The sequence below is a fragment of the Mirounga angustirostris genome, unplaced genomic scaffold (assembly GCF_029215605.1).
Source record: "Mirounga angustirostris isolate CCGP_5_RB_7025 unplaced genomic scaffold, mMirAng1.0.hap1 SCAF_4, whole genome shotgun sequence".
Lineage (NCBI taxonomy): Eukaryota > Metazoa > Chordata > Mammalia > Carnivora > Phocidae > Mirounga > Mirounga angustirostris.
This window is the reverse complement of record NW_026991712.1, coordinates 100,020,906-100,034,817: the sequence shown is the minus strand read 5'-3', so window position 1 is coordinate 100,034,817 and position 13,912 is coordinate 100,020,906. Positions and strand designations below refer to the sequence as shown.

The 13,912-nt window shown below is 41.4% G+C and overlaps 1 protein-coding gene across 1 annotated transcript in view; it reads right to left on the bottom strand.

Annotated features, from left to right (window-relative positions):
* Positions 1 to 12,479, bottom strand: part of LOC123859314 (mitochondrial adenyl nucleotide antiporter SLC25A24-like) — a 30,777-nt gene extending 18,298 nt beyond the window's left edge. Inside the window, exon 1 of the mRNA XM_045897076.3 lies at positions 12,266 to 12,479. Within this exon, the coding sequence (XP_045753032.1) occupies positions 12,266 to 12,448 (183 nt within the window). The 5' untranslated portion in view covers positions 12,449 to 12,479. The remainder of the gene's footprint in view (positions 1 to 12,265) is intronic.
* Positions 12,480 to 13,912: the final 1,433 nt, after the last annotated feature.

Genomic DNA, 13,912 nt, shown 5'->3' with positions numbered 1-13,912 from the left:
TCAGGAATAGGGATGTCCACTCTTACCACTGTTGTTCCACATAGTACTAGAAGTCCTAGCCTCAGCAATCAGACAACAGAAAGAAATAAAAGGCTTCCAAAGCAGCAAGGAAGAAGTCAAATCTTCACTTTTCACAGATGACATGATACTCTATGTAGAAAACCTGAAAGTGTAATGCTAAGCGAAATAAGTCAGTCAAAGACAAATACCATATGATCTCACTCATATATGGAATTTAAGAAACAAACGAGCAAAGAAAAAAAACAGAGAGAGAGACAAACCAAGAAACAGACTCTTACCTATAGAGAACAAACATGGTTACCAGAAGGGAGGTGGTGGAGAGGGGGATGATGATTAAAGAGTACACATATCATGATGAAAATAAAACAAAGGGAAGTGAAGTAAAATAAAATGAAAAAAAGGAAGAAAAGAAAACACAGCTAACACTTTCAGAAACAGAAATGGACAATGCTGAAGACAAGTTATCCAGTGCGTTTGTGTTCAATAACCCAAACATCAAAGGAATGTATGGCTGTGAAAAAAGCTTTAACATTTGACTCCCTGGACTACTCTGGCTATAAGCTCCAGAGAAGCTTGTGGAAGTCTTGAGCTTACTGAAGAAATCATGTGACTATCACATGCTTAAGGTTTATAATTTACGGCTGCATTTGAGGAAAATAAAATGATTCATTTTGAAAATGAAACCAGTGTGTTAGATTCCAGAAGAGGGGATATGTGTATAAATGAAAAGCCACTGGCCTTTCGGTCATTTTTCTATTCTGTAAAAAAAAAAATCCCACCCTGCACTTAAATCTCTTGCATCCTTTCTATTAGAACCAGTTTCATTCATGTTGATTTCCTGGGAAGATTTCAGGAAACTTACTCTTTCCAATTTTAGTATATGTGCTGCCACAGCAAACACCTGGAAACATCTTCTTAATCAGGGTGCACTCATTTGATTTTGTTGAATGGTCTGAATGTGCATCTCCTGACCAGGTTGATGGCTGTTAAAATTCAGAGCAGGAAGTCCTGACTGCTGGTGTGATGTGTGGTGTGTTGTTTTTCTGCCCAAACTCGGAAGGGCCTCTATTTTATAAAAAAATCTTTGCCAAATGCTTTGATACTAATGACTGGTACTGGTAAGGGGTAAGCAAATGAAGCATCAGACAATGAAATTTTTTTAAAGATTTATTTATTTGAGAGCGAGAGAAAGTGGGGGGAGGGGCAGAGGGGGAAAGAATCTTTAGCAGGCCCCAAGCCCAGCACAGAGATTGACGCAGGGCTCGATCTCACAACCCTGAGATCATGACCTGAGCTGCAATCAGACTGAGCCACCCAGGTGCCCCACTTCACCCACCATTTTTAATCCATTTTCTTTTGCCACCCTAAATGTCTGCTCAAAGGTGGGGATTTCAAGATGACCCAGACCGTTTAGTTGAAAGATCTCTTAGCTGAAAGATGGCTTTTCATCTAGCCTGCTCCCCTCAATTCTACAACTGAGGAAACAAAAGAAAGCTGAGGGCTTTTGTCCACCGCATGCTATAGGGTAGGTGGAGGCAGAGCCAGGATTCTGCTCACATCTCCCCTTCCTTGTACGTGACATGCCAGCTTGGCACTCTGAGGAAGCCAGTAAAGGCAACAGGGTGGTCTGGCTTCTGTGTCTGGTCAGCATTCTGATAAGATTTCTCTCTAATTTGATAGAAGTCATAATTAATTATATTACAAACCCCATCCATTTATGTGAATTACCATCTAGTTTCTTTAGAATTATGAAACAGTGGTTTATATTAGCAGGGAAGACATTGTAACAATGCAGAATTACTCTTTCGGGATACAGTAGTAATCATGAAGAACATGGGGTCTTTTCCTAGAATTCCCAATATGCATACACTTTTTGGATCCTAAGTCAAATAGCTAAAATTTTTAAACCTAATATTTTTATCACCAACTTTTCTTTAACAATATTCTTTTTGTCATTTAGTTATTGATTTTCCTGGGTGTGATATAGGTTCTATGAGATGATATACATACTTTTTTTGAAAGCTGAGTCTCATGAATTGAAGTAGTTGAGGTCCTTCATGCTTGTCATACTTACTAAAGTAGTTGGCACAAAATGCACCAAAACCTAGAGCAATAGCTTTATGTAAATGCTCTGAGAGCCTGCCTAGTATGTGTTTGGAAACATCAAAAACTCCAAGGTTGCTGAAACTATTACAGCTCACTGTAATACAGTGAGTGAAGGAGAGAGGGAGTGAGAAATGGAAGAAAACAGGAGATGAGGCCAGAGAGGTGTATGTAATTAGGGAGTATTATAAATTATATAATTATATATAAATTATCTTGTTTATCTGTTTAATGCTCCAAGAAATAAAGACTTTGTCTAGTTCATCACCACACCCCAAAAACATAGAACAGTTTCTGACATACAATGGGTAATCAATAACTGCTGAACAAAGCCTAAAAATGTGGAGAAATAATATAAAGAAAATATATTTTGTGGATTTTATTTAATCATTCTTTGGCTTACTTAAGAATGGTTTACCACTTAAGTTGTTCCCAAATTTTCACTATTATTACAGGACATGCTACAATGACTATTCTGTGAGATTACAATCTTTGAATTGCAATTGTTTGTAACATAGATTCCTGGAAAGAAAATTGCCAAATTATCATCCAAAAAGGGAATGCCAAAAAACTGTGACTGTAAAAAAAAGGAAGGGGGGAGGGAAGGTAATGTCAAAAAGCTGATAGCTTTTCTTCTAAGATCAAGAACAAAACAAGGATGTCCACTCTTGCCACTTTTATTCAACATAGTACTGGAAAGTCCTAGCTACGGCAATCACACAAGAAAAAGAAATAAAAGGCATCCATATTAGTAAGGAAGAAATTAAACTTGTCACTATTTACAGATGACATGATACTATACATAGAAAATTCCAAAGGCTCCACACACAAAAAAAAATTGTAAGTAATAAATGAATTCAGTAAAGTTGCAGGATACCAAATTAACACCCAGAAATTGGTTGTTTTTCTATCACTAATAATGAAGTAGCAGAAAGAGAAATTAAGAAAACAATCCCATTTATCCATTTATAGTTGGGAAAAAAAAAAAAGAATAAAATACCTAGGAATAAACTTAACTAAGGAGGTACAAGACTTGTACTCTGAAAACTATAAAACAATGATAAAAGAAAAAAAAAATGATGAAAAAGATTGAGGACAACACAAATGAAAAAATATTCCATGCTCATGGATTGTTAAAATTAATATTGTTAAAATATCCATACTACCCAAAGCAATCTATAGACTCAATGCAATCCCTATCAAAATAACAACAGTATTTTTCACAGAACTAGAACAAATAATCCTAAAGATTCTGTGGAACCACAAAAGACCCTGAATAGCCAAAGCAATTCTGAGAAAGAAGAACAAAGCTGGAGATACCACAATTCTAGATTTCAAGATATACTAGAAAGCTATGGTAATCAAAACAGAATGGTACTGGCACAAAAAATAGACACATAGATCAATGGAACATAGAGTCCAGAAATAAACCCACAAGATTGAAAAATCTCTTCCAGGGGCGCCTAGGTGGCTCAGTCGGTTGAGCAATGGACTCTCGACTTCTGCTCAGGTCATGATCTCAAGGTCGTAAGATTGAGCCCCGCCTTGGGCTCTGCGCTAAGCAAAGAGCCTGCTTAAAATTCTCTCTATCCCTTTAGGTGCCTGGGTGGCAGAGGGGGTTAAGCATCTTGGTTTCGGCTCAAGTCATCATCTCAGGGTTGTGAGATGGAGCCCCTCATGGGGCTCACACTCATCACAGAGTCCACCTGGGATGCCCTCTCCCTCTCCCTCTGCCCCTCCTGCTCGTGTTTGCTCTCTCTCTGTCTCTGTCTCTAAAAATAAATAAATCTTAAAAAAAAAAAAAGATTCTCTCCCTCTATCTCTGCCCCTCCCCTCCATGCATGTACTTTCTTTCTCTCTCTCAAATAAAAAAAAAAACTCCTCCCCTCATTTGTTAGTTTTCCTGAAATAGTCCTTCTTTACCAGTTTAATTTATTCCTCTTTCATTCCCTTTGCTAGACAAGTCTTCCAAAGCAATTTATAATTTTCTATTGTAATGTTTGTTTAATGAAGCTCCAAGATGTATATATTTTTTTCCTTTGGAAAGCAGGTCAACTTGCAGTATTCCTAAGATGCTATACTGTGTACACCATGGAGTTTAAAAGGGCATAGAGGTTACTGGGAGTAAGATAGATCAGAAAAAGGTTTTCTTCTCCTTGGAACCTTTTAAAAACTTTTATGTCGGAATCGTTAAGTAGCATTTTCTACCAACTGGCTTGAATGGCTAATTTTTCCTCCTTTGCCAATAAATACATTTTTATTCTACTACAGTTAAATTTCTAGAAATTATTTTAATAATGGATGATTTTTTTGCCATAGTTCATTCATATCCCATCACTAATCACACCTGCTCATTCAATACATATTTATTGTAGATTAAATTTGACTTAAAGTCATATGCCAATTCTAAGAATACATGTAGGAACCACATGCTTTCCTATGCATTACATTTGCTAGTAAGTCACAAAACAAATAGAGGCTAAAATGAAGAAAGCTTTTTGAAGTAGTACAAGGAAATTTTACAGTGAAGGACAATAGTTTTATTTTTATAAGGCATATAAAAATGCAGAAGTATAAGTTGTTTTTAAAAATAAGAGCTTGCATAGGGTGCCTGGGTGGCTTGGTCGGTTAAGCGTTCAACTCTTGATTTCAGATCAGGTCATGATCTCAGGGTTGTGGGTTCAAGCCCCATGTCGGTCTCCCGGCTCAGCAGTGAGTCTGCTTCTCTCCCTTTCTCTCTGCCCCTTGAGCTCGCTCTCTCTCTAAAATAAATAAATAAATCTTTAAAAAAAAAAAAGCTTTCTCATTTTCTCAGGGGTCAATGAGGTTCATTTCTCTAGGTGATTTACATTATCGAGAGAATTCAAATTAGAATTTTGAAACTTAGAACTCTTGTTTTTTATACATGAGAAAACATAAATTTAGAATGAAACGGAAAAATGTAAACTACCTAAGACAGTACCTAACACATGGCAAATGATCAATAAATGTTAGTTCTGTCACTCTTCTGCTTGCCTTGTCAATGGTCAAATGACTAGCCAGAGGCTTATCTGCACGGTTTATAACATTATTGGACAAGAGGCCGGCCTAATTCAAAATTGTATATTATGTATGCCATTTCATAAAGTTATGGGTGAACTTTTCAACTCACCTATTTTTAATTAAAGTTGGTGTGTATATATAAGCCCACCTGTGGGTTCAGCTGAGACTGCTGTCGAGGAGGGAGCTGCTCACACCACTGGGCCTTCTCAGACCCTCCCCAGCCATGCTCCCATTCTAGTGTTTCAGAATCTCCCACATTCCCGGTAAAATCTGTAGAAGTGGAAATCTTTTTCCACCACCCTATTTCCACCACCCTCCAACCCTATGGATATAAATTAGTACAATAATAACAGTTAACATTTACTAAGTGATGATTATTATGTGTCCTCACTGTGCTAAAATAAAGCCTTACCTCGTTTAACCGAAACAACTACTCTATAAGGTGGGTTCCAGTCTTATTTGGGAAATTTACCCAAGTGGAGCCATGAGATTGAGATGCTGAAATGGTGTGGAGGTGAAGGTCATTGGACATACACAGTCAAGGAATTAGGAAGCCTGGATGTGGCATGGTTCATATGCAGAAGTGGATGTGGAAGTCACCCAGGTCAGTGGGAGGATCTGGAGTGGAGATGAAGACTGTAAGCAGGTGCCAAATCAGGTGCCAAAAGGTCAGGAAGTAGCAAAGAATAAAATGGTTAGGTCCGATGGCAGATGGCATGGGCTTCAGTGAAGCAGGTGGTTCGAAAGGAGAAAGAGGAGGAGGGGCTCCAACCCGGAGAGGGCTACAAGACGGCTCCTTGGAGGAGAGCTACTTCAGTAAGACCTGCAGGGGAAAGCAAGGCTCTGTGAAGAGGTTTAAGTGCTGAGAGGTTGTTAACCACAAAACAAAAATTCCAGGGGTCACAGAAAGATTTGGGTGGAAATGAGGGAAGGAAAGTTTCTTCCTTCTACTTCCTTATTCTTCCTTAAGGAATTAGAGCACTGATAATAGATCAAAAACAATTAGGCCCACTGCTAAAACAGGAGAGTTTTACTGGGAGGAGCAAAAGGACTATAAATAGAACTCTAACAAGTGCACATTTCTTTCTGCTTAGTAAACTCTAAACTGGTTTTCTAGGCCCGGTCCCTGACCCCTCCCCTCAGAAGGTCCTGTAGGAAACAGGGTAGAGCCCAGAGGAAGAGAGGGCACTGGCAGCTTAAATTTGCCTATAATCTAGGTGTTTCTCAGCCTGAAATCCACAGACCCCTTGGGGTCTGAGTGTTTTCTATGGAAATTTTCTAATTTTGTGTTTTCTTTCTGAAGATAATCTGAAGGCAAATAGCATAAGCAACCAGATAACCACTTTATAACTAAGGCTTAATATTGATTTCATTGCCCCCATGTATTTGTGTTCACACACAAGCTACTTTCAAATAATACCCCTTTCTTGAGGGCTAATGAAAAAAAGAACAGGGGTTCACCTCATTGGCAATAATGCATTTTTTGCCAAGTAAAATCCAGTGACATCAGAGCCCACCATATGAATGACAGTTTTCACAGTATTCAAACAAAAAAAAAAGACAGTGGATAACAGGGCAAACATAATTTCAGAATGCTTAACTCAAATTTATCAATCAATAGAATATTCATAAGAAAGTAGAAATTTAGTTTTAGCCAAATGTTATTAGCTATCCTATTAAATAAATATTATTTACTAGAATTTCAGTGGTTTTTATAGTCTTGTGTTTAATTTGTATATCTGTTAGGATTTATGTTTATATAAGAGCTATAAGCATAATGATTTTATGCTTTTGATGTTTATATATATATCTAAGTAACATGATAAAAATGATTTAACTCGGGGCGCCTGGGTGGCTCAGTTGGTTAAGCGTCTGCCTTTGGCCCAGGTCATGATCCCAGGGTCCTGGGATTGAGTCCCGCATCAGGGTCCCTGCTCAGCGGGGAGCCTGCTTCTCCCTCTCCCTCTGCCCCTCCCCTCCACTTGTGCTCTCTCTCATGCTCTCTTTCTCTCAAATCAATAAATAAAATCTTTAAAAAAAAGATTTAACTCGATCCTTGGGAGTACAAGAATAGTTTTTCTTTAGAAGTTAATACATAGGCATATATATTCAAGTTTGTATACCCACTAGCCTAGATTGTGTTCAGAAGTCAAGAACTTCCAGTAGTCCAGCACAACTTCCCTCTTCACAGATGGGAATAACATGGAGATCTGGGACCAAAGCCCCAGCTCAGAGTGTCCTCCATGTTGTGCACCCCCCCTTGACTTTAACACATATCACTAGCATAGGAAGGTGGTCAGGCAGCCAGGAATTCAGAATCCTAGCCCTCTCACTTACTGCAGAGACACAACCAAAAACAAGGTACACACATGCATGAAATTACTCAAGGTTAGACACTTCCTCCATCTTGACAAACCCCACAGTTAAATTCAGTCTTCATCTTACAAGACCTCTCAGCAGACTTCTCAGTTCTATATAACTCCCTCTTTGAAATACTTGACTCACATGGTCTCCCAAGAGACCATACTCTCCTGATCTCCCTCCCACTTCATTAAATGTTTTTCAGTCTCTTGTGTTGGCTCTTCCTGTTCCTGACCTTGAAATGTTGCAATGATCCAGGACTCAGTCCTCAGAGCAGCTCTTATATATCCTCTACCTGGGGGATCTCACCCTATAAAAAGCTTTAAATATATTATGCTGATGATGTACATCTCTACCCTGACATCTCCTCATGATTTACAAAACTACTACTTGCTATATGTACCTGGTTGTTTAAAAGAGACCTCAAACGTCCAAACCAAGAACTGTTGATTAATCACTCACCCTACTTCACTACTCTCCAATTCTGCCTGATCTTGGCAAATGGCACCACCATCCATTTGGTTGCTCAAACCAAAATTCCTGGAGTCATTCTTGAATTCTTCCTTTACCTCACACTCCAAATCCAATTAATCAACTAGTCCCATCAGCACTATTTTCCAAATGTATCTCTGTAGTACATTCTGTGGTGCACTGCTCACATCTCCCTCAGGACTGAGAGTAGCTGGGAGTACTGGTGACTGACAGCTCTTAATTGAGCCCTTCCCTTTGTATTGCCCTAGGCAGAAAAGACTCACCTTGCCTGAAGTCACTCCCAGGAGGTAGCCAACTTCAGTAAGTGGGGGAGGAGGCAGAGGAGGCGGGGGCAGGTAATAAAGGCCTGGCCTGTTGCCTCAAAGAGGGACAACTCTAAAGAACTATCCCAGATCCACAGTTCCTTGAATTGTCTGAAGCCTCTGTTGCAACTCCATCACAGCTCATCTTCCCCCTCTGTCCAATCCTGCTTCCTCTGCTCTCACAGGTATTATCCCTAGGAGTACTCCCCAGTAAAGTTTCTGCACACGAATCTTGAGTATTAGAGGCAGCTTTCATGGAACACAACCTATGACAGCTGGTACCAGAAATGGTCTTAGGAAGCAGATTCCACATGATACACACAGTCATTGGTGGTAACGGTAAACTGTGATGGGAAGAGAATGCATTGGCTGATGCAGGACCTCAGTTTTTGAAAACTGGGAGAAATACCAATTATAAGTACTAGGGAATTGGATGGATGTTACTGCAGGCCATCAATGCATTGGAAAAAAGGCTGAGAATAATACAGCACCAAAAATGTGGCATAAATATACAATGGAGTATTATTCAGACTTAAAAAGGAAAGATTCTGATATCTGCTATAACAGGGGTGAACTCTAAGGATATTATGCTAAGTGAAATAAGCCAGGCACAAAAAGACAGATACTACATGATTTCACTTACATGAAATACTTAGTCAAAATCATAGAGACAGAAAGTAGAAAGATGGTTGCCAGGAGCTGGGGGGAGGGAGGAATGGGGAGTTATTTTTTAATGGGCATAAAGTTTTCATTTTACCATATGAAAAGAGTTAAGGAGATAGATGGTTGCACAACATTATGAATCTGCTTAATACCAATGAACTCTATACTTAAAAATGGTTAAAAGAGTAAGTATTATATTATGTGTATTTTACCACAATAAAATAATTGGGAAAAAATCATAGCCCAAAATAAATAGCACAGATTAGTACTTACAGACTTACTAAGGAATTCAAAGGTGGAGGTGTCCATCATTTAATTCACCATTCTGAGTCCTACAAAAGCTAGATGGATCACAGTGGAGGATGACAGTGAACATCTGCTCAACCAAGTAGCAGAAGAGTCAATTGCAGCTATGGATCCAGAGGTGGTATCTTTACTGGAGCAGATTAACACAGCCTCAGGGACATAGAATATGGCCATTGATCTGGTGAATGCACTGTTTTCCATTTACCAAGAAGGAGAACCAGAAACAGTTGGCATTCCCATGTCATAGACAATAATATACATTTAAATCTCCTGCCCTCTGTCACAGAAGGACCTGGTCCGTCTACACATTCACTATATTGATGACATCATGTTAATTAGACTAGATGAACAAGAAGTAGCAATGAGGGTGTGCATGGGGGGCACAATCTGTTAAGTGTCTGACTCTTGGTTTTGGCTCAGGTTGTGATCTTAGGATCCTGAAATCGAGCCCTGCATTGTGCTCTGTGCTCAGCGGAGGGACTGCTTGGGACTCTCTCTCCCTCTCCATCTGCTCCTCAACCTCCACTCTAAAAATAAATAAATAAATCTTTAAAGAATAATAATAATTCTCTTATTTAAAAAAAAAAAAAGTAGCAATAGGTTGGAGGCCTTGGTAAGGTACATACACTCCAAAAGGTGGGAGATAATAGAGTCAATGAAGATTCAGGGATCTACCACATCAATTAAGTATTTCCAGGACCAGTCTGAAGCATGTCAGGACATACCCCTACCACACCAAAATAAAGGGCAAATGATTGCATCTCATACCACCTAAGAAGGAAACACACACCTGAGGCCTCTTTGAGTTCTGGAGGTAATATATGTCAAAATTAAGAAAAATTCTGTGACCCACTTCTGAGGAACAAGAAAGGCTAACAGCTTTCAATGGGGACCATAGTTGGAAAGAGCTCTTCAGCAGATCTAAGTCATGCAGCAAACAGCCCTGCCTCTTGGGCCACCTGTCCCAGTAGACTCTGTGGTATCACAAGCATCAGAGGTAGGAAAAGATGCTGTGTGGGGTTTACAGTGAGCTCCAAAAGAAGAATCTATAGCAGAGCTCTGTAACGGTTCCTGGTATGCTATGGGGCCCGGGTAGAAACAGAGTGCTTAAATATGGGACATCAAATGATATACAGCCAGAGTTGCCTATCTTGGGTTGTATTCTGTCAGACTCACCAAGTCATAAGTTTTGGTGATTCCAGCAGCAAACCATAGGACGGAACAGTATATGTGAGATCAAGCCAAAGCAGAATCAGAACACAAGCAAGCCCCACACACAAAGAGCGATGCAGATTTTCACACCCCATCACTGTTATACCATTACCTCTCCCTAAGCCCATACTTGTAACTACATGGAGATTCAGTATGACCAGCTGACACAGGACTAAAAAGGATGAGCTCGATTCACAGATTCATTTCTTAGTATGTGAGTGCAAATCGAAAAAGGCCAGTTATGCACTACTCAGCACTACTCAGGAATAATCTGAAAGACAGCAATGAGAGGAAATCTGCCCAGTGAAAAGAACTTCAAGTAGTGTACCTGATCATTCACTTTATGTAAAAAGAGAAGTGATCAGAGAACAATAAATATAGATTTGTGGACTAGCTTGGTTAGATGGTCAGTGGCCTGGAAGCAAAAAAGATTGGAAAATCAGAGACAAAGAGGTCTGGGCAATATGTACAAAGATGGAAGTGGACACAAAGTAAAAATATGTTTATATTGTATGGTCACTCCCATGGAAGAGGTATGAAACAACCAAGTAGACAGAATGACCCAGCCAGATAAAGTCAACCAGACTCTGTCAGCTGACACAATGAACACCAGTGACAACACAGTGGTATCGTAATGGAGTGGTCATGGTGGTGGAGATAGATCAACAGGCCAAACAGCATGGGCTCCCACTCACCAAGCCTAATATAGCTACTGTTGCTGCCAAATGCCCAACCCACCAGCATCAGAGACTCATACTGAGCCACTGACATAACATCATCCCTTCGGGAAACCCACCAGCCATTGAGCAGCAAGTTGATTACTCTGGAACTATTCCACTCTGAAAGGTGCAGTGTTTCATCCAGACACATATTTTAGGTACGTATTTGCCTTACTTGCCTGAGGAGCCTCAGCCAGCAGGACAATCCAATGATTAAAGAGTGTGTGATCTTTTGACATAAAATTACACATTACATTGCATTGGGCCGAAGGTCTTATTATACAGCAAAGGGGCTGTATAATGACTATAAGATCCACTAGTCCTATCACATACAGGAATCTCCGAACCATGGGAATATTTTGGACTTCTAACACACGCATCTCACCAGTAGAGAGCTGACACAAGTGGGGTGACATCTGAGGACTGTTCAGCACTGATAGAGGGGAAATAGAATACTTTGTTTTCTCTTGAGATCCTGAAACTTTCACCTAACAGTTTTTAAATAATCAAGTCGCGACTGGTCCAGAGAAGGAAGACATCCCTAATTTAGGCAAAGTACTAAATCGATCAGCTGATCCATGTCAACCCATGGATCAAGGTCTGACTCCCCCTAGACCTTTGGTGTCGATGTCAGAAAGAGACAGCAGCTCTGGGGACCTATCTGTGCCTGTCTTTTGTACAAGACCCTGAAGCATGAACCGAGACTGTGAACATCCTGAGAAAAGAGAAGGTCTCCTACTCATGAATTCACAAAGGCTAACCTGGCCCCTGAAATTCTGAACGGGTTCAGTAAATGCTGAGTCACCAGAAACCCACTCAGTATCTCCCAAAACGCCCAGGAGAAGCCTCTGGTCATTGTGGAAAGTGTTCTAAGAGGGCTGAGAACGTGTTTCGCCGGGCTGCATTATTCTGCGCTGCGGGGACTCGCGGAAGCGAACCCCAACACCGGTCTTTGAAAGAAGCTCTGCAAAGAGCAAGTATGGCTTCAACCTCTACCCTGCAACTCCGCCACGCTCCGGGTGCCACACTCCCTTGGTCACTCACATTCTCGGAGTTCAGACCAAATGAGGAGCCCCAGTTTTTCAGCCCCTCCTGGAGCTCCACGATGTCCACCAGCCCGTTCCCGTCGCGGTCCAGCTCTTGGAAGAGGATCTCGTAGTTGACGTAGTCATCGTCTTCCTGGCAGGCCACCGCGGGCAGCACGAAGTCCCGGAGCCAGCGCAGCATGGCCCGGCCCGCCCGGCCGCCTCTCCTCCGGGTCCCGGCGACGGCGTCCCGCCCCCCCGGCTGCGCCACCTGCCGCCGCCCCGACGACGACGCCGGGCTGCTCGCGGCTGCAGGTGGCGCAGGCAACGGCCCGACGGAGCCTCGGGGGCGGGCGGAGCCGCGCAGCTGGGCTACGGGGCGCCGCTGGGAGAAACTCCGGAGGCCCGCCTCGTGGGAAGCCGGGCCCAGGCCCTCGGGAGGGGCGGCGCCCCCGGGAGTTGGAAGTGGAGGCGCCAAGCGCGGCGGCACCCTGCGTCCAGGACCGTCCCGGGCTCGCCCGCGCAAGGGGGTAAGAGCACCCGGGTGTTTCCCAGGGCGAACTGAGCGGCTGCGACCTGTGAGTTGCTCTGACCCGCGCCTCGGACGGGAGCATCCCGTGCCCCGGTGCCACCCCTCCTCTCGGGGGACGTCTGAAGAGGGCTCCAGTCTCTCCCCTGCTGGCCCGCTCCCAGGGACCTTGGGGTTGTTTGCAGGAGCCCCCCTCTTCCTCACCTCCCACTTTCTCCCAGACGCATTGCAGCCTCGCCACTGCCCCCACTGGCCACCTTACAGAACTCTTTTGTCACAAAATCCAAAGGACGCTTTGATATCCTTGTCTTATTTCATGCTGGTCCTGTTTAGACACTGCTGACTACACTTTTTTCCTTTGTCTTGTGGGACACCAGACATTGCTGCCAGGCCCCAGCCTCTTTTACAGGCTCCCGCAAAGGAGCCCGAAACCTTCTAAAATTGAGGGTAGACAGGGTTAAGGGATTATGTAGAAACCTAGTTCTGTAATTTGTTGCACTGAAGCTTTGTGTCCTCAATCTCTGGTCACATCTTTTAAAAGTCAGAGGCACAGTCTAATGACAGGCCCAGACCAGTGTTTTAAAAAATATTTTTTCTTGGAAAATCCCAAGTCTTGGACCACAGAATAAAATTAGCTTATTTCTTAAAATAATATTAGGTATACTTTAAGATGTAATTTATTTCTTATAAATTTTATACGTCATTTTGTTAAATGCTAGATAAAAATAAGAACATTAAACCTGCTCATATAGAAGCTCACCATCTAGTGTGCTCTGGGTCTATAAACAAATAAAACTCAACTTAATTGCTATAATAAAAATGTGATCAAATGTCATAAAATATGTATTTTTAAATGAATGAGTTTTAGGAATTAATAATAAACAGAAAGCTATTAATAAAACTTCTAGAAAATATTGCAAGTGCTGAGCATTTATAAATATAAAAGACGTTTCTTCAAAAGATAAATAACTTTCAAACGCAAATATAGTAACATTGTGAAGCTTATAACATAGAAGTAAAATGTATAACAGCAATAGTAAAAAAGATGGGGGAGAGGACATGAAGTCTACTGCTTAAAGATTCTTGCATTATATGTGAAGTAGTTTACATTTTAAAATGTATGCAGGAAACCCTAGA